At 44.1% G+C, this 27,144-nt stretch overlaps 5 protein-coding genes and 1 non-coding gene across 10 annotated transcripts; 4 read left to right on the forward strand and 2 right to left on the reverse strand.

Annotated features, from left to right (window-relative positions):
* Positions 1 to 4: 4 nt before the first annotated feature.
* On the reverse strand, positions 5 to 15,729 carry grid2ipb (glutamate receptor, ionotropic, delta 2 (Grid2) interacting protein, b). 2 transcript variants are annotated; one of them, XM_088285296.1, is made up of 23 exons: positions 15,626 to 15,729; positions 13,441 to 13,722; positions 12,422 to 12,507; positions 11,370 to 11,439; positions 10,075 to 10,227; positions 9,835 to 9,990; positions 8,805 to 8,956; positions 8,305 to 8,439; positions 7,847 to 7,932; positions 7,542 to 7,692; positions 6,693 to 7,051; positions 6,510 to 6,554; positions 5,168 to 5,890; positions 4,942 to 5,091; positions 4,741 to 4,828; positions 4,199 to 4,288; positions 3,533 to 3,729; positions 3,306 to 3,461; positions 2,685 to 2,771; positions 2,484 to 2,613; positions 2,267 to 2,385; positions 1,976 to 2,140; positions 5 to 1,324 (listed from the first exon to the last, which is right to left on the reverse strand). In XM_088285296.1, exons 1-23 carry the CDS (start codon positions 15,637 to 15,639, stop codon positions 1,253 to 1,255), a joined length of 3,666 nt encoding a protein of 1,221 aa, XP_088141422.1. In that variant the 5' UTR covers positions 15,640 to 15,729; the 3' UTR covers positions 5 to 1,252. The 2 variants fall into 2 exon arrangements, with proteins under 2 accessions (XP_088141422.1, XP_088141423.1); XM_088285297.1 differs by lacking the exon at positions 15,626 to 15,729 and having other exon boundaries at positions 13,441 to 14,233.
* On the reverse strand, positions 10,408 to 10,480 carry trnam-cau (transfer RNA methionine (anticodon CAU)). The gene has a single exon. It is a non-coding gene; the product is annotated as a tRNA-Met (tRNA).
* LOC148317488 (uncharacterized) lies at positions 14,989 to 18,934 on the forward strand. 2 transcript variants are annotated; one of them, XM_088285304.1, is made up of 5 exons: positions 14,989 to 15,048; positions 16,135 to 16,215; positions 16,811 to 17,008; positions 17,139 to 17,305; positions 18,627 to 18,934. In XM_088285304.1, the coding sequence occupies exons 2-4, from the start codon at positions 16,179 to 16,181 to the stop codon at positions 17,204 to 17,206; spliced, it is 303 nt and encodes a 100-aa protein (XP_088141430.1). In that variant the 5' UTR covers positions 14,989 to 15,048; positions 16,135 to 16,178; the 3' UTR covers positions 17,207 to 17,305; positions 18,627 to 18,934. The 2 variants fall into 2 exon arrangements, 1 of the variants encoding a protein (XP_088141430.1); XR_015840088.1 differs by lacking the exons at positions 14,989 to 15,048; positions 16,135 to 16,215 and adding an exon at positions 16,501 to 16,705.
* An 886-nt stretch (positions 18,935 to 19,820) lies between these two features.
* zdhhc4 (zDHHC palmitoyltransferase 4) lies at positions 19,821 to 22,274 on the forward strand. Its single transcript, XM_088285303.1, has 6 exons — positions 19,821 to 20,174; positions 20,290 to 20,363; positions 20,612 to 20,790; positions 20,888 to 21,013; positions 21,306 to 21,550; positions 21,634 to 22,274. Exons 1-6 carry the CDS (start codon positions 20,052 to 20,054, stop codon positions 21,931 to 21,933), a joined length of 1,047 nt encoding a protein of 348 aa, XP_088141429.1. The 5' UTR covers positions 19,821 to 20,051; the 3' UTR covers positions 21,934 to 22,274.
* A 365-nt stretch (positions 22,275 to 22,639) lies between these two features.
* Positions 22,640 to 24,936, forward strand: pgp (phosphoglycolate phosphatase). 2 transcript variants are annotated; one of them, XR_015840039.1, is made up of 3 exons: positions 22,640 to 23,493; positions 23,800 to 24,178; positions 24,557 to 24,936. XR_015840039.1 is itself a non-coding variant. In XM_088284523.1 (2 exons), exons 1-2 carry the CDS (start codon positions 22,899 to 22,901, stop codon positions 24,123 to 24,125), a joined length of 921 nt encoding a protein of 306 aa, XP_088140649.1. In that variant the 5' UTR covers positions 22,640 to 22,898; the 3' UTR covers positions 24,126 to 24,936. The 2 variants fall into 2 exon arrangements, 1 of the variants encoding a protein (XP_088140649.1); XM_088284523.1 differs by having other exon boundaries at positions 23,800 to 24,936.
* A 377-nt stretch (positions 24,937 to 25,313) lies between these two features.
* On the forward strand, positions 25,314 to 27,107 carry bricd5 (BRICHOS domain containing 5). 2 transcript variants are annotated; one of them, XM_088284889.1, is made up of 6 exons: positions 25,314 to 25,470; positions 25,537 to 25,668; positions 25,729 to 25,881; positions 25,966 to 26,064; positions 26,549 to 26,702; positions 26,813 to 27,107. In XM_088284889.1, exons 1-6 carry the CDS (start codon positions 25,417 to 25,419, stop codon positions 26,905 to 26,907), a joined length of 687 nt encoding a protein of 228 aa, XP_088141015.1. In that variant the 5' UTR covers positions 25,314 to 25,416; the 3' UTR covers positions 26,908 to 27,107. The 2 variants fall into 2 exon arrangements, with proteins under 2 accessions (XP_088141015.1, XP_088141016.1); XM_088284890.1 differs by having other exon boundaries at positions 26,552 to 26,702.
* Positions 27,108 to 27,144: the final 37 nt, after the last annotated feature.

Here is a 27,144-nt window from a genome sequence, read left to right on the forward strand (position 1 = left end):
ATTAACACAGTCCTGTATTTGTATCACAGTGGCGGCAATCCAACTCCAAAGAAAAGATGGACGATCGGCGTCACGAAAACGAGTAAGTCATCATTCTCTAGAAATATTTGGTGCAAATGAAGAGATGCTACTTTCGAGCGACATACTTGTTTTATAGATCAAAAACTTTGAAGGGGAAAAAAAAAAGCATTGATTCAAACGTAAGGAGTCAAACAATCACATGACTTCTACTAAAAACACAAAAGACAAAAAAAAAACGCTCAATAGAACTACCGTATGTTCATTTTTTTAAACTGGAGATCGTTTGCTACCACCTGCAAAAACATGCAACCGATTTAGACCCGGAACACAGTTACGATACTTAGCAGCAGTTCTGGTTGCGTTTTATGAGAGCTAACACTCCACTTTTGAAAGCTGTGCAACACTTACAAATAATACAGTCGAGTGACTCTTCCAACGACAAAATCGAAAACCGGAGCTCGGAAAACGATGAGCAGTGCATAGCCAAGACATGGGAATTGACAATCTCAAGAATACAACACAGAGTCGGTACACCACAGCTTCTGGTACACTGTGGATGAGTCATGAGGTTACCGTGGCAACCAAAAAAGCACTTACAATGGATCATTTACAGGTCCTTTGTTGGGTTAACACCCGCAAGTCCACGGACTGGGAAAAGCCAGAAGCTTCAAGAGAATTCGTCATCAATTCTGTCGTGACACAAATAGATGAAATGCTTCAATATTCTATTTTAATCCAGAATCGAGTCACGTAAAGTGTGCCAAAAAAATGGCATGAAGTATACCACAATTGCTCCCTCTAACAAAGGAATTTATTTATTTATTTTTTAATAAAAAATTACCTTAGGCTTGCTCAGTTCTTATTCCGATAATTGATTCTCTTTTTTTTTTATTTTATTTTTTTAATATTCAATAATTTACTACGCCTACATCTTCGCTAATACCTTACAACGTTATTAAAATATACATTGATTATAATCTTACAATAAATAGAATGTATTTATCTCAACTTTCTGTAGTCGTTTAAATATTACAATTGGTCAAGTGCCGACTGTGGGGAGCTGCAGTAACAGCTCTCCTCCACACGGGGGCACTCCTGATCACCGACATGGGTGCAGGATCTCGCTCGCTGGATCTCCTTTCTACCCGGACCTTTTTTTTGGGGGTCGTCACCATGTGTGATTTTTTTTTTTTTTGGCACTTTGGTTGTGGGGATCGGGCTTGTGTCACATCTACCAGGCCAGTGTTGAGGACAGTCTGGGGCTTCTTGGGTTTTCAGGGGTTTGGGTCTCATTGAGGGCCCTCTGGAAGAACAAATAAAGAACCTGTTAGTTTAATATATTCAGTGTGCTCGCGACATGCTATTTTCATTTTTTTCTATTCGGAGTGAGGTTGTTATTTTAGTTATTCTATATAATTTGCTGAAAAACTCACTGTTGATACTCTAATATGGCTAATATAAAAACATTGCTTTGGCGCCATCTGGTGTCATTTAACGGTAATGATCTAGCCTGAAAGCGCTTCATTTTTCCCAGCAGCTGTTTTATGAAAGATTTCAACCCAAGTTGCCACAAAAGCACCGAACTCAAAAGTACACAAACAGCAGTTTGTGTGTTTCCCCAGAACCGATAACAGTTTGTTTGAAGTATGTGAGGAGTAACTAAATTTGTGTCATTCAAGAATATATTCAATTGTTTTTTAAACTTCTTTGCACAAGTGGTTGTTGGCGCACCCGTGATGCAGACTTTGCTACCTGATACCGAACCGTGTGTGCATTTGTGAGCATTACAAAAATATTAAGATTCTCTTCCTGCCATTGTGGCGTGCAAGTAGCGCTGATGCCCCCCCCCCCCCACTTCATCGTTCAAGTTGCCCATCCTTGTCCTAAACCGAAGACCCCCTTTATTTTGGCAGACCACCACCAAAAACTCAACTGTTCTGATCCATCAGCTCACCTCAAATTTAGAAATGAACTCTGCGAAAATGGCGAAAAAGGAATCGGTGCTGGTGGATTTGCTGTCTTCTCCAAAGAAGGAGGCCACTTTGGAGAACTCCTCCATTGCTCGGCTTTGCAGAGACTCCAGAGATTGTATTGCAGGGTGGCTGTTCTCCAGAAAACTCTGTTGAACCACACACATGAAATATCCCAGTCGAGTCATGTCACAAACTAGCGCAGCTTTTCTTTGACATTAACGCATCAAAACCCGGTTGGGTAAAGTCAAGTTTTTGTATTTTCGATAACGTACACTCATGACAGACGCAAAGTGGTCCTCGGAAGTGAGGGGGATTTTCAAACACGACGCTCTGATGTCCTGGATGGTGGCGAGAAGGTCGCTCATCTCTGTGGTGACCGCCCTCTGGTTTACTGCAAAAACAAATTTTGCAATGCTTCTTAAAAGAATCTCGACGGAATGCTACTCTGACCGCATGTTCCGCTTCTCTGATGACGTCATTGCATCTTACCCTTGGCTGCCAGAGGCACCGTGGTGAGGTCTCTGGAAAAGTTAAGAAGCTCCGGGAAATGCTGGCACAGGGATTTAGCCAGAATGTGGAGGAAAGTTGATTTCCCATCCACCGTTTTGGTCGTGCTGAGCTGGCAGATGCAATAAAATGATTAGACGGGATTGTTTGATCCGGAGAGACGAAAATTGAGCCGGGCTGCACCTCGGTGAGGAAGTTGATCTTAAAGCTGGTCGTCTTGTGGCTTTTGGGTTGGCCGTTGTTTAGGTAATTCCCCATTGCGAGTACAAACTGTGTGCAGTAGAAAGAGCTCGTCGGCATCGAAATATGTCAAACACAATTTTTTTTAAGTTATTTTTTGTTTCGACATGCTTGTTAAATTTCAGTTTGATTAGCTTGTGGAACAGGTTTCTTATGTTTTTTTTGTTTTTTTAAAAAATATTTTTATTTTTTATTAGTCTTAGTTTTAATTATTATTTTTAATATATGCAGCGGAAGATTAAAAAAAATAAATAAAAATAAGTCACTTATTTTGTAATAATGTAAGATAAATGTCCGTTTAACCTTCCTTCTCTTGTACCGGAATAATTACAAAAAAATTCTAATAATAAATAAAAAATGAAAATAAAACCCAAAAGCTCACAAGTTATATTTAATAAAAAAAAAAATAAATAAAATAAAAATAAGGACATAATTAGTTAGTTTTATAAACACACATTATATTCATTTTTGTTTTTCCAAAAATGTATTTTCAATTTTAATTATTTATATAGCATAATTATTTAGTTAGTTTTCGTTAACTATCAAAACATTAGTTGCCTTCACCTCAAGGATTTTGGCCAATTTCTTGCTGGTTTTCAGCTCCACTGAAGCCTTATAGATATAATCATAGGCCACCTTCATTTCTTCCATCCTCTCCTGCAAGGTGATCTTGAAGTGGAGACTCCTCAGACGGGTCTTATACTCGGGCACCATCAGCATCTGGAACGGAGCACCGCTCGTGTTGCATCGATTCCAAATTATGTTTCCTATCAGCATTGCGGCGCAGCTACCTGGAAAATAAACTGGTCGGGCTCGCTCAGTTTAGCCGGGTCCTGGTCGAATTGCTCGTATTTTTTCACTTCGTCCTCGTCGGGGGCGTAGAGCAGCAGCTGCTTGATGTGGGCGGGCTCCAGCCTATCGGTGGTCATGTCCATCAGGACCTGGCGGAGCTCGTCGGGCCAGAGCTTCAGATGGGCGATGAGGATGGCTATGAGGAGAAGGAGGTGGTCGCCAATTACACTTGTCAGCCGTGCATGCAAGAATGATGCCCCGCTATCGGTGGAAGCCTCGGGGATATTCTGAGGCGAAAACGTAAGATTCCCCTCGATCGCCATGGCAACACTCCTATTGATCACTCACGTGATGGAGTGTGAAAAACAAAAACAAAAAAAGGCAGCCCGAGCGGAGCCTGCACTGATGCTGACAGGTTTATCAACGCTCTCTAATTAAACACCTCCGTTAACAAAAACAATTAGCACAGCATGTGAGGCAACAGCTGTGCCTCCTCTTGTCGCCATGGCAACCTACGGCTTCCATTGAAAACACTCCGCGATCCAATACAAAGCGTACACAGAAAAATAACCAAAACATCCGGAACACCTCTGAACACTGATCCAAAGAAATCCAACTCAATATTATTTATTTTTCTTCATGTGTTTATTTTTGTTTTTACTCACATGCGTTGTAGGCTTTCTTGTGAGAGAGAATCTCCAAAACGTCTTTCTTTTTAAAGTTCTCGGGCAGGAAGGTCGGCTCTGGTGGAGACACTGGTAATTAAACAACATTGTGAGGACGACTTCTCCAGGCACCGGGGATCGATAAAACGCACACACACACACACACACACACACACACATAGACAGTAACACAGACACAAACATTCCAGGATGATAAGTTAATAACACAGTTCTGTCATGTGAGGAGTCACATGGGGCCAAAGTTCACTGACTGCTGAATACGATTTGTCTTTTTCTGCGGCAGAACTGTGTTATAACCGGACTCGGTGGTGGGTGAAATTGGTGCCTGATGGAGAATGGATTTGAGGACTGTGACTGTGAAAGTACAAACAAAACAACATTTTTTTTTTTACTTATATGGCTTCTGGCAAAGATTTGAACAAAAATTAAAAAAAAAAAAATGGTACAAATAGCGTGAGGTGGTAAGGTGGCGCAATGAAATGATGACACAGGAAGACGAGAAAACATCCACGGCAACTTACTGGATCTGCGTTGAGTACCAAAGTGCAGATCAAGGTCCAAATACTTGACCATGTCTGTGAGCTTGTCGTAGTTGGAATCTTCCCCGAGCTGAGCAAAGAGAGACATTCTCAGTGTGCTCGTAACATTTGAGAGGTTCGAGCCGCTCCTGTATTTTTTTATTTTTTTTTTTAGTGTATGTGGAAGGTGCAACTTGAGCCCACCTGACCCCAGATGGTGCCCTCTGAGTTCTCCACCTGCTCCCAGCGCAGCCTCTTCACACTCATGTGGTTGGTGTCTGAGGCTTGACCTGGTTGAGGCAGAGGAGGAGGGTCGCACGGCGGGGGCAAAGGTGGAGGAGGAGGTGGAGCTCCCTTGAAATGAGAATTTAGAACAAAAAAAAAAAATTAAAACAAGATGTTAAAGAAAATGATGAAGTTGAGGTGTTACCTGCTTGGACTCTGGTTCTTGTCTTGGGATTTTAGCGTGGCTGGAGAGCGCGGCGTGAGCGGTCGGAGGTTTGCAAAACGAAATTTCGGCGTCTTGCTTGCAACCTCGCGGTGGGCTGTGATCTTCGAGGGACGGGGGCAGCGGGCCCTGGTAGCTGTGTTGGTGGTGGAGCTGATGGTGCCTGTGTAGGACCAGCTGGCTGGGCCGCAACGTCTGCGGAGACGGAAGTGGGGACGGCTGGCAAACGGGCTGCGGTTGGCTGAGCTGGCGGGGGAGGTAGCCGGGCCGGGACGAGCGCAGGATGGTGGTGGTGGTGAAGGTGGTGCGGCCGCGAGACAGCGTTTGGAAGCGCTGGTCGGTCGCGTCCTCCCTGGCGGGCCGCACCTTGTGGAGGGGGGAGCGGTTGGACAGGAGGCTCCTCAGAGGGGGGGGAGGAGGCGGGATGATGGGGTGGTGGGGCTGGAAGGGCATCCGACTGCGGGGGACGTGTTCTGGCGAGAAGCGGACGGGTGGCAGGGAGTCCGTGAACTGGACTGGTGGCGTTAACAAGACCTGGAAGGGTGGAGGAGGTGGGGGGCTCTGTTTAGGAGGAGGGGGGATGTGCTCGGAGCCAGAAGAGTAGCAGGGAGAGGAAACCTCGTCGCTGCTACTGTGGTCCTCGCTGCTGCCGTTACTGAGCTGCCGATTCATGAAGCCCTTGTCCTGATCCTCTGGGAAGCTCATCTGAGGGAGGGAACACGAAATCAGCTTTACCATATTTGTCGGATGAGGACTTGTATTGAAACAGCGACGACAGATAATTAAATGTGATTTAACTCATTCACTGCCAGCCCAGGAAAAATGAATGGACTTTTTGACGTCTATATCCGTCAATGGCAGCGAATGGGTTCATAACAAATGTTTTTTTTTTTTTTGTGCACGTGTTGCTTGTTTTGCGAGGCTACTTACATTCATGTTCGATTGGGTTTAGTTTGGTTGCGTTTTTCAATCAATTGCCAGATGGAATTTGAGTTGATTTTGAAGTGAAGTGAAGATCCCCTGAGCCTCCTCCGTAAAAAATAAGAAAATTTTCGCATATGTTTGGACGGGAGGGCGTGCGAACCCAAAAACAACATAATTATACTCTAAATATAAAATACAATTTATGAATACCACGCTTCATTTTAAATGCATCTCGTTCTATTGCAGGGGTAGCAAACGTTTTCGTTATAAACAGGAGAAAAGAAAATATGAAATGGAATGAAATTTAAAAATTGGTGTCATAGATGAAACCAGCACTGTATTTCCCGGTCCTTACTATAAATCGTCTCTACCAAGAATACTTTGATCATATTTTACTTACAGACACACCTTTTCTTCTGAAACCGTGACAAGCACCTTGATATATCTGTTCATGTGACACAAGTGGTCATTGTAGCACACATTTCAAACCCTCTAATGCCAAAGTGCAACATGAAAAATGTTCACTCAAACATCAAAAGCACAGTTAAAAAAAAAAATAATAAATAAGATACATTTTCCTCACCTCCTCATAGTCGTTCTCGCCCGGCACGTAGTCATCCACCAGAGTGACCCGGTGGCCCAGCTGCTCGCTGAGAGCATCAAGGAACTTATCGGTGTCGCGGCTGCGGGGCGGGCGGGAAAAGGTGAACAGCTTCTTGCGGCGGCCCAACGTGCCGGGGCTGTGTTGGGGTGAGGTCGGCGGGCTCTCCAGGCTGACGTAGGGGTTGGAGTCCACGCTGCTTTGGTGGTGGATCCCGTAGACGTTGGTGGGGAGGGGCTCCTTCCAGGTGAGCGACAGGCCTGATTTACGGTTACCTGGAAAATGGGAGCGTGATGATCTAGCTGTAGAGAAGGATGTATTGTGGATAATTTTGCCGTATTCTATAAAAAAAAAAATAAGAATAATTAAAAAAAAAAATTGAGCAGTGCATGACAAAAAATACTTTTTTTTTTAATTTCACGCTCATTACAAAATTTTACTCAAGTAAATATATTTATATATTTATATAAAATTGTAGCAAAAAAAGTGATTAATCGCAATCAATTACTATTATTAATATTAATATTAATATTAATATTAATATTAATATTAATATTAATATTAATATTAATATTAATATTAATATTAATATTGGTGATATTAGTAATGTTATTAGTGCTGTTATTAGTAATATTATTAATAATATTATTAATAACATTATTATTATTATTAGTAGTACAAGTAGCTCAGTGTTTATATTTATTACATTAGACTCCGATATGTTTTCATCCTCCATGTCACATTTTGATTATGTAACAATGACGCGTTGATGAGAAGAGAACGAAAGCGCTTTTGGAGTGTGTGCACATATATTGTGGGTGTTTGGAGTACCTTTGAGAGGGGGGAGTGTGAGGGGGGATAGAGAGCGGCCGTAGGCCTCAGTCTGTCCCGGCCCCTCGGTCTCGGCCGGGGTGCCCCCGTGCAGCGGAGATACACTCTTCCCTGCGTACACACTCTCCAGCTCGGCGTACACACCTGACATCTATGATGGGAGGCATGATTAGCACACAAAGGCGGCGGGATGAGACTTTGAAGGTCAAGCTGATCAGAAGCTGTTGTGAACAGCGGACCTTCAAAAAAAAAAAAAAAAGCACGTAGCGGCAAGCGTCTCATGCCGATGCAGGCGTTCTACGTACGTGACTGAGGTCAGGAGACTCGGGAAAGGAGGTTCCGTCTCCTGACTGCCTCTCCTCTTGGCTGCCACATTCATCCACATGAATCCCTGAAGCACAATAAAGCATGACGAGTGACGTCCTCTTGCATCCTTCCCCCAGATGAGAGGGGAGAGGATGAAGTGGCGGCAGAATAAAGCAAAGGCAGAAGCGGGGGGGGGGGGAGCTATGCGGACAATAATGAGAAAGGTGATATTTTTATTCGCGACTGACAAGGTTGCGTGTCAAAAAATATATATGTTGGGTGAACGACTTGCTTGCCTTGACAGGACAGTCTTAAAATGTTCAATTTTACAGCATGGGTTGAGAAGTGCTCACTTTTGCGTACAAGTTTAAAAAAAAATGCTATATTTATATTTTTCTTGAAGAACGACCTCTAATAAATGTTCTTTCCAGGCCGTCGCTTGTAGCATGCGGCCTACCCATTCCCAGGTGAGTTCCGATGATGCAATCGTCAGAACTCCTCTCCCGCGCGCAGCCGCGATACGACGTCCCGGATATTCGCACGGAGCTGCTCCTCCGGTGGTGCTCCGAGCCGGCGTCAGGCTCTAAAACGGCTGTAAAACACCCAAACAGAATACAGACGCGAATCACCGAAACAGGAATAACCATTTCACCACGAGCCACACGTGGAGGCCAAAATAAGACGACGGGAAGTGTCTTGATCCAGTCAAAGGGGAAGTCAACCCAAGAATATTTTTTATGAAGGCCCACGAGTCGCAACTCAGCATTCGGATTAATATCGCGTTTTGTTTTTTTTTTTTTTTTTTACAATTTTGCTGCTTAACTCATATTCCACAATTATTATATTAATCAGAAGGTCATGTTTCGACTACCGAAGGCACATGGAACATTTTACCCAAAATAATTTTTGAGAGTTGACGTCCCCTTTAATAGTTGCTACGCCATAACTTCAGCTCACCACTGCTTTTGAAACCCAGGAAACGTGACAGCTTGCTCTGACAGCGTTCCTGCTCATCATAAGTCAGCAACTGGTAAATAAATTGCCAGATGAGCTGCTTAGCTGGTGTGTCCAATACTGGAAACACATCGACTATGAGGGTGTCCACATTCCTGCAAAAAAAAAAAAACAAACAAACACATATTCTCTTGATGTATAAACAAGCACTCCAAATACAGATGTAAATTCTCGGCATTGGTGATGGCGCGGAGGAGGAAGGTGTAAACGAGATTATCAAACAGTGGGAGGACATTTGTGTGTTGATGCCTTGAATGCCTCTTGTCACATTTGCATCACAACAAACACACACACACACACACACACAAATAGAATTCTGGTCTCGTAGCTCAGGAGCGTCAAATTCATTTTTGTGGACAGGCCACGTCGTCGTTATGGTTTCCCTCAGGGCGCCGTTATGACAGAATCAGAAGCCAGGAACTAATTGTTTGTTCAACTATTTTTTTAATTTATTTTAAAAGGGGGAGGATTGGTAACAAATAAATGACAATATCTCATATCTCAATGTTGTTAAAAGTGACGAAAATGTGGTAGGAATAGGAAGTGGACGCCAATGATTTGCCCTTTGCGGGCCACATAAAATGAGGTTGGGGCCAGATCTGGCCCCCGGGCCTTGCGTTTGACACCTTTGTCTTAGCTTGAATAATGTTTGGGTGGATTTGTTTCGAACTCCACTTGAAGTAGGATTTTTTTATATATTAAAAAAAAAACAAGCTGTGAGTCGATACAAGGGACAATTCATTTTTTTTTGGGTTGTGAAATGGCTTCTGGTTGCTTTTTCTCGCCTGCATCATCCTCACCCGTCTTGTGTCCTGTACTGCACCGTTTCCCCGGCAACAGCAACTCTACTTTCAGTGCTGGTCAAAGTATGCCAAATGGATCTTTTTCTTTCACACTTTCTCTCTCTTTTTTGGGAGGTTCAAGGCGAATTATTATTTTATTTTTTTTTAAAGTGACTCCATGTTGTGCTGACCTGTGCTGAAAGAAGGTCTCCAGAGCCTTGCAGACGGTGTAGCGTTCCTGGATTGTCAGTAAGTGCTCCAGCTGCTGGCTGAACGTCCGCCCGTGGACTTTGATGCTTGGTGGAAGGATCTCCGCCACCCACTGGAGGGAGCTGAGGACAGGAGATCTGCACCCAGCGGGCACATTTTCACACACGTTCAGACTCCCTGCGCCGAACAAGTCGTCCGCCCTTTCGTTTTGGAGCTCTCACCTCGAGCGCGGCAACGTGTTGGAAGACAGACTGGGAGTTTCCTCCGGGTCTGTCGGGTCTGACGAGTAATCGGACGGACCGTCTTCGATCACCAGAGTGGGCATGGCGCCGCTGCCTTGCAGCATTGACACCACTTTTTCATGGGAACAGTTCCTACGCAGGGAATAAAAAGAAGGCGGGTGAAACAAATGATGTACTTTTAGTCGTTGCAGAGAGAAAGGATGACTCATCCTGTTTCGCCGGGTTTAAGTGAAAAATTATGAGATCGATAATAAGATGCGGCAAAAGAGATGGTTCCAAACATCCTTGGAAATATTTTGTTTACAAAACAGTTGCCCCGAGTGAGGCTTGAACTCACGACCTTCAGATTATGAGACTGACGCGCTGCCAACTGCGCCATCAAGGCTTGCCACGACTGAGAATCTACTTCGATTTCTTGCTCACACATTTTTTTTGTGGCCATAAAATGTTTCGGGATGTAGTGACGGAGTGTCACACACCCCACGATAAAAAAGAAATATTGCTGTGCGATATGGTTTTCAAATTATTTTCTTATGCATGATGACAATCAGTTACGGAAAATGTTGCAATTAATTAGTCCAAATTGTTTTTATCACTTAACAGTATTATTTGTATTATTATTATTATTATTAATCAATTATATTATTAGACAAACATCAGCATTTGTATGGCGAATTAGCGCCCCCTTGTGGACTCGCCCTCGCCGGATTTTTTTTTTTAAGTCTCAAGTTTGACCTCAATCATGTCCCGCGACTGTTTAATTGGCTAAAATCGCATCCAGGACACACTTGGGTGGAGGACGGGTTCCCTTCGAGCGAGGACCGCCACTGTCACGCCACGTGGTTTTGTTATTTCGATTCGATTCTGATTTCATATCATAGGTCTTGCTCGTGTCCTGTCGTCGTTAGGTTTTTGGCTCCACCTGTTGTTGTCAGGGACATTCCCTCAGCCACTCGCGTCTCGTCCAGGTGTACCTCATCGTCTCGTCAGTTTGCTTGTATTTAAGCTCCCTGTTTTCCGCCAGTGTGTGTTTGTTGTTTTGTTGTGTTCTTCGTGTGTTTTTCAGTCTCACTCCCACCCGTGTCCTCTGCGATCCGCAGGGCGAGAAGTTGTACACAGAAGAACTACGACGCCTCCCACAAGAAGAGTTCTGCTTATATAAACGGTAGTCATTTGCATCACACACGCAACCAATTTCATCCGTGTTTGTTTTGCTCTTTTCTGTCGGCGTCCGAATACAAAAAGATGCGCTCTTAAGTATGTGAGTAGCTGACCTCATGTCCAGTCCATTGAGAAAGAGGATGCGGTCGCCCGGTTTTAGTCCACATTCTTCCGCGGGACTATCTGAGAGGGAGATGACAAAAAAAAATCTAAAAATCAGACACCCGAGAAACTCCGCGTGTGTGCGCCAGAGAATTCCGAGAATGGTGACGAATGTCATTCTGTCAGTCTGCGTATGACAACGAACAAAAGCGCCAACAAACAATCTCATGTCCATGTGACATTTTGTTACGTAATACAACACGGCTCTCAGGGGGAAACTATGATGAGTGCGCCGCGACCGTATAAAGTGTCAAAGTGCGGAAAAAAAAAAAATGCTCTTCTGGTCCTCGGCTGAGGCTCTGCGAAAGTCACGCCAGCCACCTCCGCCATCTCCATACCAACCTCCATAAGGCCCACTGAGTCAACGTGTTCTCCAGCACATGATGGTGGGCGGGAGCGGCGTCATCATGAAACAAGCGCGCACGCCAACCCACACTCACATGTCCGGACAGTTATTCGGCTGCTCGTGAGAGGAATTTTTTTTAACAGCTGAAGTCAAATAAAATTATGCTCAAAATCTAATTTTTTATAATTATGTATGTTTAATACGACACAATTTGCATCTTGATATACAACAAGTGCAAGTTTTTTTTTGTTTTTTTTTTTTCGTCGTGACCTTGTCCAAAGTGGCCTGCGGACCAGTACCGGGCCGCGGGCCAGTGGTTGGGGACCACTGCTTTTTTTTTGTATGAATCCTATTTTGACTTTTTTTTTTACTTAGCCACATTGGTCATTGGCCATGATCAATATTTGTTAAAAAAAAATAAAAATAAATCATAAGCGAGACAATAAATTACCAACAAATGGTTACTAGGAAACCGCTCCTTCAATTATTGTCATCATGGACATGAGCCTGCTTGTAATTTTTCTCTTTAAACTTCATCTGTGAGTGACATGAGCTTCCTGCTACATTCATTTTTATCAAAACCACCCCCAGTGGTGAAAACCGCAACACACACACACACACCGCACTTGGTTATTGGATTTAAAGATAGAATCACACCTGCGATGACTGAATCGATGCAGACTGGAGCGTGACCTCGCAGTGTGAAGCCAAAGGTCTTCTTTCCTCTATAAACGCGGATGAGCCTGAGCAAGAAACGGGAACACGCGTTATGAGATTGACGATACGAGAGAAGTGCTTTTAGCTCGTACTTTTTCACGACATGTTACCGATAACGCCGTTTTTCCGCTGTTTACCCCAATGGAGAAAAAAACAAAACAAAAGGGCATCATTTGTATAGGCCTATATACGGTAACCGCTCTCGCAGGAATAAGCAGGTTGCCATGGAGATGAGTCAAGGCAAGCTTCCTTGAGGTAAACGGGGGCAAGAGGCCAGAATAGATGTTCCTCATAGCTTGTCAGCTGTTACGTAAGTAAATGCAGATCCACGAGGAGGGTGTTGGGGTAACGGAGGCGCTCGTGCAGCTCAAGGCCGTTTCACACTCCCCAAAGTCGTCATACACAAAGCAGCTTGTCACACTCAAATCGTCACCCACCCGACGATTACGTAACGCAACTCCGGGGGAGACAATGGCTTTAAAAGTACATCTGGCACTCGACACGGGATGAATAGCCGATACTCAATATGCATCTACAGTAGTCACAATCGTACATTGCGTCGTGACGGAAATTGGAATCGCCCTCTTTGTGACCCCCCCCGCGCATTTATAGTCCACCGACTCCAAAAATGTCATTTTTCAAAGAGAAAGATTAAACATACAGGCCCGCCAGCAACAAAATTTCCACTGCCTGTTTAGAGTCGCCTGAGGAGCAATACTTGATTCGTCCTGCAGGAGGCGCTACTCAAACAACAGCATGAGGGATTGAAATAGAAACAACGCACGTGAAGAAGCACACCATACGAAACAGTTTCTTTCAGTTTTTTCGGGGTACTTAAGGTGATTTGAATTTGTGACCATACAAATTTTTATCTTATCTCCATTTTGTGAACTCGTGATTATCCTGACTCGCGCTTTTCCACTTTGACAGCAGTCGGGTTTGAGATGACGGTTACTCACCTCTGACCGGGTCCGATGGGAGGATGCGTCGGTACCCCGGGGACTGACCTCCTGTGGCCTTTGTCCCGTTCCACCTCGCCCCTCCCACCGGCTTCCCCCCCATCCCGGGGTACCGAACTGGCCCGTTTGGTCCCATGGTGCCGGTCCGAGTGGTCCTCGCTCCGGCTCCGGCGAATTCTGCCCTGCGGTTCGCTGATGCTCTTACTGCGACACAGCCTGTTGATTACGTTCTGGGAGACGGACTCGTCGAAGCGCTGCCGGTGCTTCTTTGGAATGAAGATTCTGGCCAACATGGCAGCATGTGAACAAAACGGGGAAGGTGATTATCAGTCCACAAGAGTCGAGTCAGAGTTTAGGATCTATCTATCGACTGATCAACTGGTAGAAACAAATTCATTGCTGATGTTTACATCCAATATAATCTTTATCAGCCTCCAGTTTAAAAGTAGACAGACGAGTCTTGAAGCGGGAAGTTGAAAATCTTTAAAAGCTCAGAGAGAAAGCAAAGATTGAAGTGAGTCGAAGGAGAAGTCAAAAGGAGTCTGACTGCAGCAGAGCCGGAATACAGCAAGAGAAAAAAGGTGTGGGAGTGAATGAGCATGGGATTCCTCCTCGGCAACCTCCCTCTTTTTCACTCTCTCTCTCTCTCTCTCTCCATCTACAGCATCTCCCACACTTCCGCCTATTCGTCACTTTGCCACAAACACAAAGCAGGAAGCTGTCATCGTCTTATTGACCTGAGGACTTTTTTACCAATTCACTAAAACTGCTCACCGTTCTGTATTTTTTTTTTCTCCCCCTCATGGAATGAAAAACAATTTAAATTATTTAATTCATTTTGTGTGACTCACAGGGACGATAGGCAATTATATTTTTTTATTAAAAAAAAAAAAAAATCCTGAAGTTGATTTCATTTAAAAGAGGTCTTCTGAATCATCACAAAAATCAGATTAAAGGCAGAATTGAAGCTGATCCAACTTATGAATTTTTCACCCAAACTTCAGCAACAGGCCTCGATCGCGTAGTCTGCAGTGAGCCTCCTCTGGGTATTATTTTATGAACCTCTTGGGATTAAAAAAAGAAAAAAGAACGTCAATTTTTTTAGCTCATTTATATTTACCTATGCAATACTGACGGTGAGAATAAAACAATTTGAGTTTTCCTTCGCCACCCCATGCACACGCGACAAAAATAAATAAAAAATAAACAAAACCTGAGATTTAAATAAATGTTCTGCAGCCATGTTGGTGTCGACGCCCACGAAGCCCCTCGCTGTTTGTTGTCTGTGTCTCTTCTGTCATCTATTTGTACCAGAAAGCTATGACAGTACGTCTCTTAGTGTGTGTGCGTGTGCGTGTGCGTGTGCGTGTGTGTTTCAGCCATTAGTTCCAGAAGTAAATTGAGTGACTTGTTAAAAAAAAAAAAAACACCTCATCACAAAAAAAAAAAGTTTCCCGCCTCTACTCCAGGAAACTATACGAGTGTCCCGACTTGACCTCATTTACAAGGAAGAGAGAATCTATAATTATCAGATAAAGGCTTGTAGAGGAGGAAGCGAGCAGGGAGGCAGCGGTGTATTTCTCCAAAGGGAAGAATGATGACGAGCAGGTAAACTACAAAAGAGCAGACCTCGTTTCATTTCATGTGTTGGCCTTCGGATGTGTGAGTCAGAGGCGAAACTGTAAATTTGACAATTCTCTGGAGCAAAATTAAATAAAAAAAATAATAATAAAGCAAGAACTCAGCACAAATTAGAAGCCACAATAACAACAATGCATTGTGGTTTCATCCTGAAACACACGCATAGTGCCAGTTATAATTTCGAGACTTAAAAAAAACAAAAACGGTGAGACACATTTGCAGTGCAGCATTTCAACTGCATCTGCAGCCACTGCCTGAACAGTCAGAAAGCAAACCTTGTAAGAGCAGAAACTAGACCTGTTTTGTTAAAAAAAAAAAAAATTCACTTATCCAATGGGGGGGGGGGGGGATACAGACGTCCACTTTCTTCACACTGACGTCCAAGACTATAATGTGAGCGATGCAGCAATCTTTTCAATACAAACACGTGTGGACGTGAACGGACGCATCAGTCAATGATTTTCTTTGCAATAAAAACTAAGATACAATACGGCTTGCACAAAAAAAAAAATGCAGACACTAGAAAGAAACATACAGTACTCACCCCAGGCAATTCATTTTAGCGCTCGGACATGTTTACAATCGAATTCCAAAACACTGCTTAGCCATGGAGTGCTCAACATAGTATCAGACTGTCTTTGCAATGGGGGGGGGGGGGTAAGAAATATTGGTCGGAGCATGCAGGAGTGCTCCACCACCAAATGTCAGGTGCAGATAAAGAGGAGGAGGGGGGGGGAGAAGGGGGGGAGGGGGTTGGAGCGGGGCTAACGAGAACAGAAGACAAAAATCCCCTCGGTGAGAGAGTTGTGGAAAGGCAAATCACAAGGATGGCATTCATAAGAAAGTAGGAGTGAAGTGTATGTTTTTTGGGGGGGGATTATTCATGGCGAAATAAAAGTAGAATCACGCTTGAAAATGTCCGCGTTGTCTCAGATTGGAGGGGAGAAAAACAACAGAATGTTCTTTTCATGGTGGAAGAGTGGTGTAGTAGTTGTGGCTAAGCAGCCACATAGTAAGAATAATTGGCTGCTTTTATTGGCTGCACTTGTAGAGGAAGCGCAATCTGTTGACGAACTGTCGGGGGATGGAGTGGAAAAATGAGACCGCAGTCGCTTTTGGCGAGAAGACACACAGGTAATTCTGGCTGTCTCGTTTTTTTTTTGTGGTTTTTTTTAGGAGATTTGGAGTGATTCCAGTTTTAAGAATATTCTAAAACAACAGATGGGCTGCTTCACAAATGTAAAAACGAGCCAATTATCAACAATGTTTCAAAACTCACGTCAAGCCCGCTGATTGGTTAACCATATCCGCTCTGAGCCAATCAGATCAAGGCTTGCATCTTTCGCTGAAGCAAATGGCGACGACGTTTTACGTCAATAAAAGCTATTAAGGTTTTAATGAAGATGTTGTCGGGCAAAAATCCATTCTAATCTTTTTATGCTAATTTGTTGTTTACTTGGCTGGCGTTTTATAATACAAACCTCCTTTCTAGCAGCCACCCACGACTTCCTCCAATGACAGAATCCAAACACAGCTTGTCGTAATAGACAACTGGAAGAGATTTAAGAGGTCACTATGGATTTAACCTGAGTGGCAGATGGAACCCACCTAAACCCAAAGTGTTGTAAAAATGCCTAATCCAGTTCTAAGCAAGAGCAAAATCCTCTTTTGGAATTTCCGTGAATGAATTGCAAGTAATTGTGAAACTTTTCGCTTTGTGTCGTTTTAGGAGTGGAAATCGCTCACCTGATGCTGGAGATGAGCTGTCGATGGTCATCCGTGGTCAGGATTTCCGGCAAGACGGAGGCCAACCAGTCGACGTTCTTCTCCGCTGCGTATTGCTTCAACACGTTGAAGAGTTTCTCCTTCACATTGGGCTCGTCGTTTAAAATCTGCTCAACCTGCCGGCGGCAAAATAACCATCCAAGTGAGTGAAATGACGTGAAATTGGAGTTGACGTGTAAATATTCTGCTACCTTCCTGTTGAACTCCAGAGCTTTGTATTTGCGGTCCACTCTTGCGCTTTCCCCGCCCATTTGACTGTCCTCCATGCTTAGGCTGCGTTTCTGCCTCGCGCCGAGGCCCAGCACGCCCAAGCGCAACGTCCTCCCCTGCGACGACTTGATGAGCGCCGCGGCCATCTCGTGCTGCCTGACGGGGATGCCGTTGACCTCCATGACGCAGGCGCCCGCCCTCAAACCCGCACGGCCCGCCGGAGAACAAGGTGAGCAGTCCTCCACCAGTAACGGGAAGTCGCCGACAATGGTGAAACCGTAACGACCATCAGGACCTGGTATGATATCCATCTGTGAGCCCAAAATATTATTTAAAAAAAAAGCAAATCGACCGAATGCATCAAAGTATCAGCTTCACGCCAAACCTGCTGGATCCGGGACACCACACCAATGCTGGGGGGGATGTTTTTCTGCGTCTGGGCGATGGCGACGACAGCTTGCGGACCGAGCGTTGAAACATTGTGCCCTTCGATTTCCAACACTTGATCTCCAGCCTGAAGGCCGGCCAATTGGGCACTGCTTCCTTCCTCCACAGACAGGATGTAACTCGGGCCATTCCCACCGAGCTGGAATCCAAATTCCTCAGGCCAGCCTTGGTTGGACGTCGGCATGCTGAGGACTGGAGGGAGGGGGGGCGAGGGGTGATTTTTTTTTTTTATGAAATAACTTAAGAGCTCTCATAAGCCAATTGCTCCTCATACAGTCACTTCAAAAAAGGAAGAAAAATTTCAAACCGATCTTACCCAAAGTCAGCGATGCATTCAAATCAACTGACATGACACAAAAACTCTCCATCGAACAATCCAACGGGAAAGACGGCACTCTCTTCTTCTGCTCTAATTCCACTAGACCGAATTTCTCCGACCTGAAGCGTGACACACACACCCGTGGTCCCTGGCCTGCTTCACAAACTTCATGTGAGCCAATTAAATTGAGGCTTCTCAGAGATCAGGACCTTCATTACCCTCGCAGACAAGCTCCCTTTGCAAATGAGTCGACCTCTCTGAACTACTTCACAGCGAGAATTATCATCACACAGAAAAGACACGCATGGAGTCAAATGATCGTTCTGGTGCCGTGAGAACCGAAGCGCTAACATAGGGATGCTATTTATTTTCGAATTAGAAAGGGAACGAAACACTCACAGAAATCTTTGGATTGACATCGAGAGCTCCGTTTGGTCTGGCGCAATGAAGATCTGCCTTTTTTGTTTTGCAAAAACTTCCTCATTTTCAGCGTCTAAAAAATAATAATAAAAATTTCGCCAGCGTCCAAATGAGTTGAGGACTCAACGTGCATGAAAAGCAAGTCCGGTCTTGTGATGACTTTTATGAAGGAGTTGCTCCTGCGTCTCATCCCTGATTCATCCCAGGGCCAAGATGCTCGCAGTGTTAATCAGAAAACTGGGACACTTGCACCCGCGCACTTTGCTTCCTTAATAATTCACTCTCCAAAAAAGGGTATTGTGAGGCCTCATTTTTCTATAAATACACCAACGTGTCTTTTTCCGCCTCCTCTTCTTTTGGCTAGGTGGCTCTCCGAGGGACTGCTCCTGGCCCAGAATCACTCTGGGTTGATGTAAGGAAGCCTGATGAGGAGGACTAGTTGGATCGTCAGCCTGGAATTCTTTTAGCGCGCACACTTAAATGCTTGGCCCATTGAGAGGAAGCAGGGGCTATTTAAGATTTAAGACTGTAGGATTAGATGGATTATGTGTTGAATGTGTAGCCCTCCCTCCAACTCTCCACATCACTTTATAGTTGTAGTAGAAACACATGCTCATCATCTCCGGCATCTCTAGTAGTACTGAGAAGTCAGCAATAAACACATTTGATATCAATATATCAGTGAGACATTTTTACAAGCAAAAGAGAAGATGCAAAGTAGTGTTTAAAAGCAGGCATCTCATACCTTTTTCGATGGCGTCGATAGCTCCTGGACATTACCGTTTTCTTTGCTTTTTTTTTTTTTATTTAGTAACATGAGCTGTAATATGAGTGTCAGCAAGTCAGCAACCAGATCCAAGCGGTATCTTGTGAGGCCTTGTTGGCTTAGTTCATAGTGGAGTTTAATGAGTTTAATGAGTTTGATGCCAGTTTATTGGAAAAAAATTCAAGAAGTCAAGTTCTGGTACCCAAAATGGACCTGCTCATAAATGTTAAAAAGTCTAAGAAAATCATTCACATCTTTTCAACAAGTTCAGACCTAATTATAGAGTAACATGAGTTTTATTTATTTTATTTTTACAGCACAGAATAGGTAATTAATTCATAACTTTGATGTTGATGCAATTAGCTGAGAGACGGCACAGCCTGCTGCTTCTGATTATGGCTCCACCTTGTGGTTCCAATGGCGCAATGCACTTAAAACAAATTTTCCTTGTACATACTGTACATTTCAAAGGGTCATTAATACGCGCAGCCAATTTTCACGAGGAAAACATTAGAACGTATCAGGACTAAAGAAGTATGATAGATTATGGCCCACGTATGGTGTGAGGCTTTTTATTGTTTTATTTATTTGGCCTTGTTACATTTATGTTGGCATTTTAAAACATCACGATAACATGCAATCTTAATAATTACATTATTATTATTATTATCATGTGAACAAAATATTAAATTCATGCTGTAAATAAGTATCTTTGAAAATTAAGTCGTGCCAGACTCTCTGTACAGTTTAGCCCCGCCCATCGCAGTTAGCTAGCTACGAATGCTAAGGAAGTAGCGATGTTTACGGGAAGTAGCGGCGTGGACCGAACGTGAAACTGGTAACCACGTCGCTACCAACACAACTTTACCACATATTTAAACGAGAGCTATTATTTCCAATTAAGTGTGCTTACGTGCAGAGATGAAATGAAAACGTGCTTTCCAACGTTAACATGTCCAACTTTGTATCAAATGTGACTGAGATTTTATTTTGTTATTGTTGATTTAAGTAGTCTCGCCAGACATGGATTTCCTCACTTTGTTTGCAATTTACGTGGCGGTGGTACTCACGTGTATCGTCCTAGTCTGCAAATATTCGGGGCAGCGACAAAGTCCGTTTAATTACATTCTCGACACCATATCAAAGGTAAGAAGTGGGGTCTTTCTTGACATTTTCATGAACTGACTTTAGAGGGCGCGGGCAGTAAGTGTGAATTGATCAACACGCGCATTGAATTATGCTCTTTATTTCTCTTTCACAGTTAGTTGTACCACTTACTCCAAAATGGATCAAGCGGTGTTTACAGTGGACCTCGCACAAGTGGTTTCATCAGAGGTGTGTACACAACGTATGTACTTGGATTCTCTTTATATTTGCACATCAAAGATACTAATAAAAAAAAAAATACTCCCTTTTCAAATCTATAAAGCATGATGGGATTGAAAGGCAGACATTTTTTATTCCATTGCTGATACATTTATATATTTTTACTGTCATAACTGGCTCAAAGAATACATGTTTGACACCTTGGTTGTAATCCTTCAGAAGATGGCCAGTGAGTGTCATTTTTTTTGTCGCTGCAGGAGCAACATATTCATCTATCTGCACATCCTGTTGGAGGGGGCTGTCTACGCAGAGTTCACCTATGAGGTCTTTGGTTTCTGCGTAGAGATGGGCACCTCTCTTATCAGTCTATCCGTGCCTTACATCCTACTTCTAGTCAAGATTTTATTCTTCTACCAATGCATCAACAGAGATCCAGGTAATCTTTTTTTTTTTTTTTTTTTTTACTGGCTGCGCATCAGTTTTGGATCTTTTTGCATTCACGCCGAAACTGTTCTTGTGACGCCATCTCACAGGCACTGTGACGAAGAAGAAACTCTCCGGCCAGTTGAGCATGTATCCGTACGACAAAAGACTGTTCCATCCGGGCATCTCTTGCCCAACATGTCATCTTATCAAACCTGCCCGCTCCAAACACTGCAGTGAGTTCTTTGTTTTGGTTGTTCCTGTTATTTTCCCCCTCGTGGGTTTATCAGAGATAGTATTGCATCTTATCGTTTCTGACTGTTTGCGTCCATGATTTTTTTTTTTCATTGCCTTTGGCGTTGAGAAATCGCCTGTTAAGCAATTAAGCATTTCCTCAAAAGGTGGCCCCCATTCTCGTAGACAATATGCCCAATTTTAATGCACAGTCATAACCTTGAAACATCATCGAGACAATTGTCAACCAAAGACGCTGAACCTGAGAAAGCCTAAATGCTTTTTATATTTCAGAGGTGTGCGACAGGTGCGTTCAGCGTTTTGACCACCACTGCATCTGGGTGAACAACTGCATCGGCGCCTACAATATCCGTTACTTCCTGCTCTACTTAATCAGCGTGTGCGCCATGTCGGCGGACATCGCCATCCTGACCGCCAACATGCTGCTAGAAGTCGTGCTGCAGTCGAGGCTCCTGTGGGCCAAATATATCGACGAGTACGGCCAGGAACAGCCAGCTGGTTTTCAATTTGTCATACAGGTAAGCGTCAAGACTGCGCTTTTGCTGGATTAATATGCTCTACATATTGAAATATTTTCTTTTTTTTTTAATTTTATTTGTAGCATCTGTTCCTGACGTTCCCCCGAATTGTCTTCATGCTGGGCTTCGTAATCTTTGTCTTCCTGCTGTTAGCCGGTTACGCACTGTTCCATTTGTTTTTAGTGTTCATCAATCAGACTTCCAACGAGTGGTACAGAAATCGCGGCTATACTTGTCAGCACTGCCACCCGACTTCCGCGGGCGACCATCCGTGTAGCACGGAATCCCACAACTTTAAAAGAAATTACTACAGCCGAGGGGTACTGCGGAATTTGGGCGAGGTTTTTTTTCCTCGACAACCTAGTGGGAAAAAAAACACTTGAAAGATTGTCGCTGTGATTGCTTTCTTAACATTCTACAATCAACTACTACTTCTAAAAAAAAAAAAAAAAAGTCTCCTAACTAAGGAAGAACAAATAAACACAGAATGTCTTCCTTTCTTTTTTCTACTTATTTATTTTTTAGGGAATTTTCTATATTGTGTAAGGGGATTTTCTATGTAAAACATTTTTTTAATATATTGCTTCACTTGGATGAGTTAAATTGTATTTTTTGCTGTTAAATGGATTACATTCGTAATTAAATTAATTTTATTGTGTGATTTATTGATTCACTGACGTTGCCACAACACACCAAATAAAGTGCTTTACTACGATGTGCAAAATTAATGTACAACTAATCAGCATGTGCTACCTGTACATATTTGTGCAAAATCTGGATATTTGTGGACGATTTCAAATGAACAGGGAATCCATCGCGTCAAAGTTTTTTTTGTGTGTTTATTCTCTACTTAATGCTATAAAATGTTCAACAAGCTTTATCTTCATTCGTGTCATATGTGAGCTGCAGTCTACGCTAGGTACTGGTATAGTTTCTATATTGGTAATCATACAACTTTTTAAAGCTCACGTTGACACTAGCGGAATGTCCCAATTTTATAACGTGAAATGAAAATGTTAATTTTAGGCAGGCGGGGAAACGGACGCTTGCGTGGAGGTGGGCGGGGCTTCGTCTGTGGGTCCTGTCGCTTTTAAGCCGGTGCGGAAGTAGCTACGGAGTCAAGAAGGAAAGGCTCACTGGAACGTCAGCATTTTTTAAAACAGTTTTAGTTTATTGTTGCAATCTTTTTATTTATTCCGGTAACGCTAATTTATGGGCATTTTCCTCTCGAGCCCTAACGTAGAGTGTTAATGCAGTAGAGATATTTCCTGGTGCGGAAAGCGTGCGATCGTCATCAACTCCAAATAGCGTGTTTATTTTTAACACTTGGGGCGCAACTTGTCTCCTCATGGCCGAGTCGAAATGCGTTCGACTGAGCGCTGGGCTGGCGAAGCAACTGCTGGACTCTGTGGACAACGTCCTGTTCGACTGCGACGGGGTCATCTGGAGGGGCGACCAGGCCATCCCCGGTGCGCCTCAAGTCATCAAGCTGCTTAAAGAACACGGGAAGAAAGTCTTTTTCGTGACCAACAACAGCACCAAGACGAGAAAGATGTACGTGGATAAAATGTCCACGTTGGGATTCAACGCGACCGAGGAAGAGGTGTTTGGTACCGCGTACTGCTCTGCCATGTACCTGACGACGGTGTGCAAGCTGCAGGGCAAAGTCTACCTGATCGGCAGTAACGCCATGATGCAGGAGCTGGAGGCGGTTGGCATCCAGCAGACCGGACTGGGACCGGACCACGTCTTTGGCAAGCAGACCGACTGGGCCAACGTGCCTCTGGATCCTGATGTGAAGGCGGTGCTGGTCGGGTTTGATGAGAATTTCAGCTACATGAAGCTGAACAGAGCCTTGCAGTACCTCACCCGGACGGACTGTTTGTTCGTGGGTACCAACAGAGACACCAGGCTGCCTCTGGAGGGGGGCACAGCTGTACCAGGTAGGAAGAAATCCGCTTGGGTGCATATTTGGCAATGTTGGGCCCAAATTTGAAATAAAATAGTGTAGTACAACTTTTTGAGTCATTTAGTTGTGAAACTCTTCTTCATGTATGTCAGTATGACCCCTGGTGGCCAAGGCTTGCACACCAGGAGCACAAAAGCTGGAACAGACAAATGGCATTCCTCTTTCTTTTAGTGGGTAAACATGATTTGAGATGCACGTTTTGCGTTACAAGCACGGTCCCGGAACAAATTATTCTCTTAAGATCCATCACCTCATATGACTCTCATCTTGCTCCCCTCAGGTACGGGCTGTCTACTGCAGGCGGTCGAGACCGCAGCCCAGCGGCAGGCCGCGACGGTGGGCAAACCCAGCCACTTCATGTTCGATTGCGTGGCTTCAAAGTTTGGCCTGAAGCCCGGCCGCTGCCTGATGGTGGGCGACCGCCTCGACACGGACATCATGCTGGGTTCCAACTGCGGCCTCAAGACGCTCCTCACCCTCACCGGGGTCAGCACGGTGGCCGAGGCCGTGGCCAATCAGACGAGCGGCTGCTCGGAGAGGCAGGGCATGGTGCCGGATTATTACGTGGAGAGCATTGCGGACCTGCTGCCGGCCATCCAGGGATGAGATCATACGAACTCTTGGGGTCACCTAAGGTCAATCGTCTTCCAGCTGTCTAGGTTGTATTCATGATTTGTCATCTTTATGACAAAGGACAACTACTCTAAACTATACAGAAAAAGCTGCTACTTGAACCGTTGAAAACAAGCTTGTGCCTCGCTGTCAAATCAGTTTATTGCTAACTCGTTTAATGGCATGAACCAGAAAAGTAACTTTGATTTGATTGAGTTATTAAATGTAACTTGATTCTAAATTCTAGCAAAATATTTATGTCATTATCAGAATTATAGATATATTTTTTTATTGCAAAAGTTCTTTTACCCAAATTACGTCACACTCTGGTATGCTAAACACGTACAAGCTTGTTTTCAAAAGTTACGAACGAGTGCTTGATTTTTTTTTTTTTAAGTAACGATATTTCATATATATCCCCTCAGAGTCAAGAATACAGACGAGCGTCACACAGGCTAGTATTCAGAGATTAACGTGTACTTGAATTGCGTGTTTGTGATGAAATCCTTTTGCTTTGGCAATTGTGCAATTTTAAGGAAAGGAAGTGAGTTGAGTTGAGTTTTGAAAGAATTAGCAAGCCGCAAGTTACATGTGCACTTCGTTATCTTAACTCCATATTTGCCTAAGTCATATAAACACATTTAAAAAAAGATATTGTGACATTACGTTAAAAATGACAGGCACTTTGGTTATTAGGCTTTATTTAATTTATTTAATTATTTTTTTTTTTTTAATGTAGCAATCTTGATGTTGGTTTTACACAACATGCACTGCCGATAACGATTAAAACAATTTCTTCACACCACCTCCTTGTGGTCTCATGTTAAAGTGGCTTTTTAAAAAAAAAAATATTGAAGTAAAGTCACCTTGCGCCTTCAAGCGAGCGAAGTACTCAAGAGTTGCGTATCACCTCTCACCCACTGATAGATGCCTTCCATGCCGTGCTTTCTTTGATGCTTTTGTCTATTGTCCGCTCTGAGGAAGGCTGCCAAATGGGAGCCCAATCCCAAAAAGATTGCAGGAAGGAGCCCCCCTCGAACAATTTGTGGATCCACACCAAAATGTAATCGGCTCCTCCGATAGGTCAAAGGCATGAAAATAATCTCCCCTGTAAAAGTTCAGGTGATTCGAGGATTGGATTGAGGAGGGGCGGGGGGAGGGGGGGGTGAAGTGGGAGGTCTCTGGGGATGACGAGAGAAGGCAGCCAGGTGAAGCGGATCTCGGACGAGCGCAGCTCCGTGCCGACGCCGTCGGAGAAAAGGAGCAGACGGAGTGAGGAGTCAGGATGGGACGCAAGATGGTGACGTGTTGGAATTATCCCGAAGGCGGATGCCGCATGGTAAGCGTGACCCGAGCCGGTTGGCCACGCTGAGCTTTTCTCAGCGGTTCCGTTGTCTCTCTTCAGAGAGAGGACTCGTCGGCTTCGCACCACCTCCCCAAAAAAGCGCTCTGCGTCAGCCTCTCCGCTTCCCTGCTGCTGATCCTCCTGGCCCTCGGTTTGACCGGACACCTTCAGCTTCCTCAACAACACTCGCAGGTGTGGCTCGTCGGATTTCCCGCTTTCATTCCCGTTCTTCATCCTCTCCATGTCCGTTAGTCCTCGCAGGCCGTCCGATTCACCGCAGCGGACCCGAGCGGGGTCCTGCTCCTCAACCAGTCCGCCGTCGTAGACCGGCAGAACGGCCTGGTGACCTTTTCCGTGACCACGGGGGTCAATCAAACATCAATCGTGCTCTTTGATGTTAAACATGTACGTTCGCAACTGAGGGATGAACGGGTTACGGTGGAGGGGAAGCGATTACATTCTTTTTTTTTTTTTTTTTTTTTTTGTTAGGGCTTGATATGCTACCAGCCGGTCCACCAGGACGTCTGCTTCCTGCGGACAATGGAAGCATCGGACTACGAGAACGTGCACTCACTTCTTCAAGCATCGGTATGCAAGTGAATGAGTTTTTTATTTTTTTGAGGATGGGGGGGGGTTGGCATTTAAATTGTTGTTCTGCCTGACTACCTCGCTGCCGAATCCAAACCGAGGGATGATGAAGATCCTCTTAAAGTCTCTCTCTCTCTCTCCTGTTGGATTCCTCAGAACATGTGATCCCTGCAGCCCGGGCTCTTCTTACAGGAGACTGCAGGAGATACAATGGCCTCACTGTGTGTGTGTGTTTGGGGGGGGGGGGGGGTTGCGTTTAAGACCTCTCTCTTTTGGAGTGAAATACTGCCCCAGCCAACTTCCAGTTCAGTTTCTATGTATTTTTCTTCCATTTCTGTCAAAAATTATTTATGAACTCAAAATGCATTCTCAAAAATTTCAAAATAACTTTTCTGATTGTAGATTACAGTGGATTGCGGGGTCATGCTAATATTTTGATTCCAGTACAAGTCGGTCCTAACGTCTTGGCATTTTATGTCTCCAGCAGAGTCCGTTCCAGCTGTCCGTGAACGAGACCCGCAGGCACACGGAGTTCTTGGGGGTCCTATCTGCGAGTCCGACAGATTTCTCCACCCTGGAGGAGCCTCTAAAGATTCTGTGTCAGGATCGGACCATCCACTGGACCAAGAGGGCTGAAGGTAAGAAGTGGAGAGCAAACCTCGGACATTCGGGAATTATACATTACGATAATGCTGTTTTAAATAACTTGCTAGTTTTTATTTATTTATACGGTTTCTGTCTTTCTCAGGGCCGGGCAAACAGAGGCTGGTCTATTTCTGCATAGACATATGCTTTCCCAACAACATCTGTGTGTCTGTTTGCTTTTATTACTTACCAGAGTAACTCCAATCATCTCGGATTTTTTTTTTTTTTTTAAGATGTGCCAAGATTGGATAAACGAGGCCAATGCTGTCAATACATTTGAGATTTAAAGAGATTGGCAAAATCCCCCAATTCATGTCTAGCACGCCCTATGGTGACATCTGCTCCCTCCACTTGTGCCGATAAGCAGTGTAATGTCAGTGTTAATCAATAAAAAAATAAAGAAAAAGAAAAACTGGGGCTCTTGCCATTTTGTTC

The sequence above is a fragment of the Idiotropiscis lumnitzeri genome, chromosome 20, assembly GCF_059441095.1.
Source record: "Idiotropiscis lumnitzeri isolate Australia: NSW breed Sydney's pygmy pipehorse chromosome 20, RoL_Ilum_1.0, whole genome shotgun sequence".
In the NCBI taxonomy this organism is placed as follows: Eukaryota; Metazoa; Chordata; class Actinopteri; order Syngnathiformes; family Syngnathidae; genus Idiotropiscis; species Idiotropiscis lumnitzeri.

Excerpts from the sequence above, each read along its gene's own strand:
- grid2ipb (XM_088285296.1), bottom strand. Across the intron at positions 9,991-10,074 it reads AACACGTTGCCGCGCTCGAG|ATCTCCTGTCCTCAGCTCCC; the intron begins GTGAGAGCTCCA and ends CGCTGGGTGCAG. Across the intron at positions 2,141-2,266 it reads ACTTTGCGTCTGTCATGAGT|AGTTTTCTGGAGAACAGCCA; the intron begins GTACGTTATCGA and ends GTGGTTCAACAG.
- pgp (XM_088284523.1), top strand. The coding sequence starts at position 22,899 with ATGGCCGAGTCGAAATGCGTTCGACTGAGCGCTGGGCTGGCGAAGCAA. Across the intron at positions 23,494-23,799 it reads GGGGGGCACAGCTGTACCAG|GTACGGGCTGTCTACTGCAG; the intron begins GTAGGAAGAAAT and ends TGCTCCCCTCAG.
- zdhhc4 (XM_088285303.1), top strand. The coding sequence starts at position 20,052 with ATGGATTTCCTCACTTTGTTTGCAATTTACGTGGCGGTGGTACTCACG. Across the intron at positions 20,364-20,611 it reads CACAAGTGGTTTCATCAGAG|GAGCAACATATTCATCTATC; the intron begins GTGTGTACACAA and ends TTGTCGCTGCAG. Across the intron at positions 21,014-21,305 it reads TGCCCGCTCCAAACACTGCA|AGGTGTGCGACAGGTGCGTT; the intron begins GTGAGTTCTTTG and ends TTTATATTTCAG.
- bricd5 (XM_088284889.1), top strand. The coding sequence starts at position 25,417 with ATGGGACGCAAGATGGTGACGTGTTGGAATTATCCCGAAGGCGGATGC. Across the intron at positions 25,471-25,536 it reads CCGAAGGCGGATGCCGCATG|AGAGAGGACTCGTCGGCTTC; the intron begins GTAAGCGTGACC and ends GTCTCTCTTCAG. Across the intron at positions 25,669-25,728 it reads TTCCTCAACAACACTCGCAG|TCCTCGCAGGCCGTCCGATT; the intron begins GTGTGGCTCGTC and ends CATGTCCGTTAG.
- LOC148317488 (XM_088285304.1), top strand. The coding sequence starts at position 16,179 with ATGAGACCGCAGTCGCTTTTGGCGAGAAGACACACAG. Across the intron at positions 16,216-16,810 it reads TTTGGCGAGAAGACACACAG|GAGTGGAAATCGCTCACCTG; the intron begins GTAATTCTGGCT and ends GTGTCGTTTTAG. Across the intron at positions 17,009-17,138 it reads GCGGCAAAATAACCATCCAA|GCTGCGTTTCTGCCTCGCGC; the intron begins GTGAGTGAAATG and ends CTCCATGCTTAG.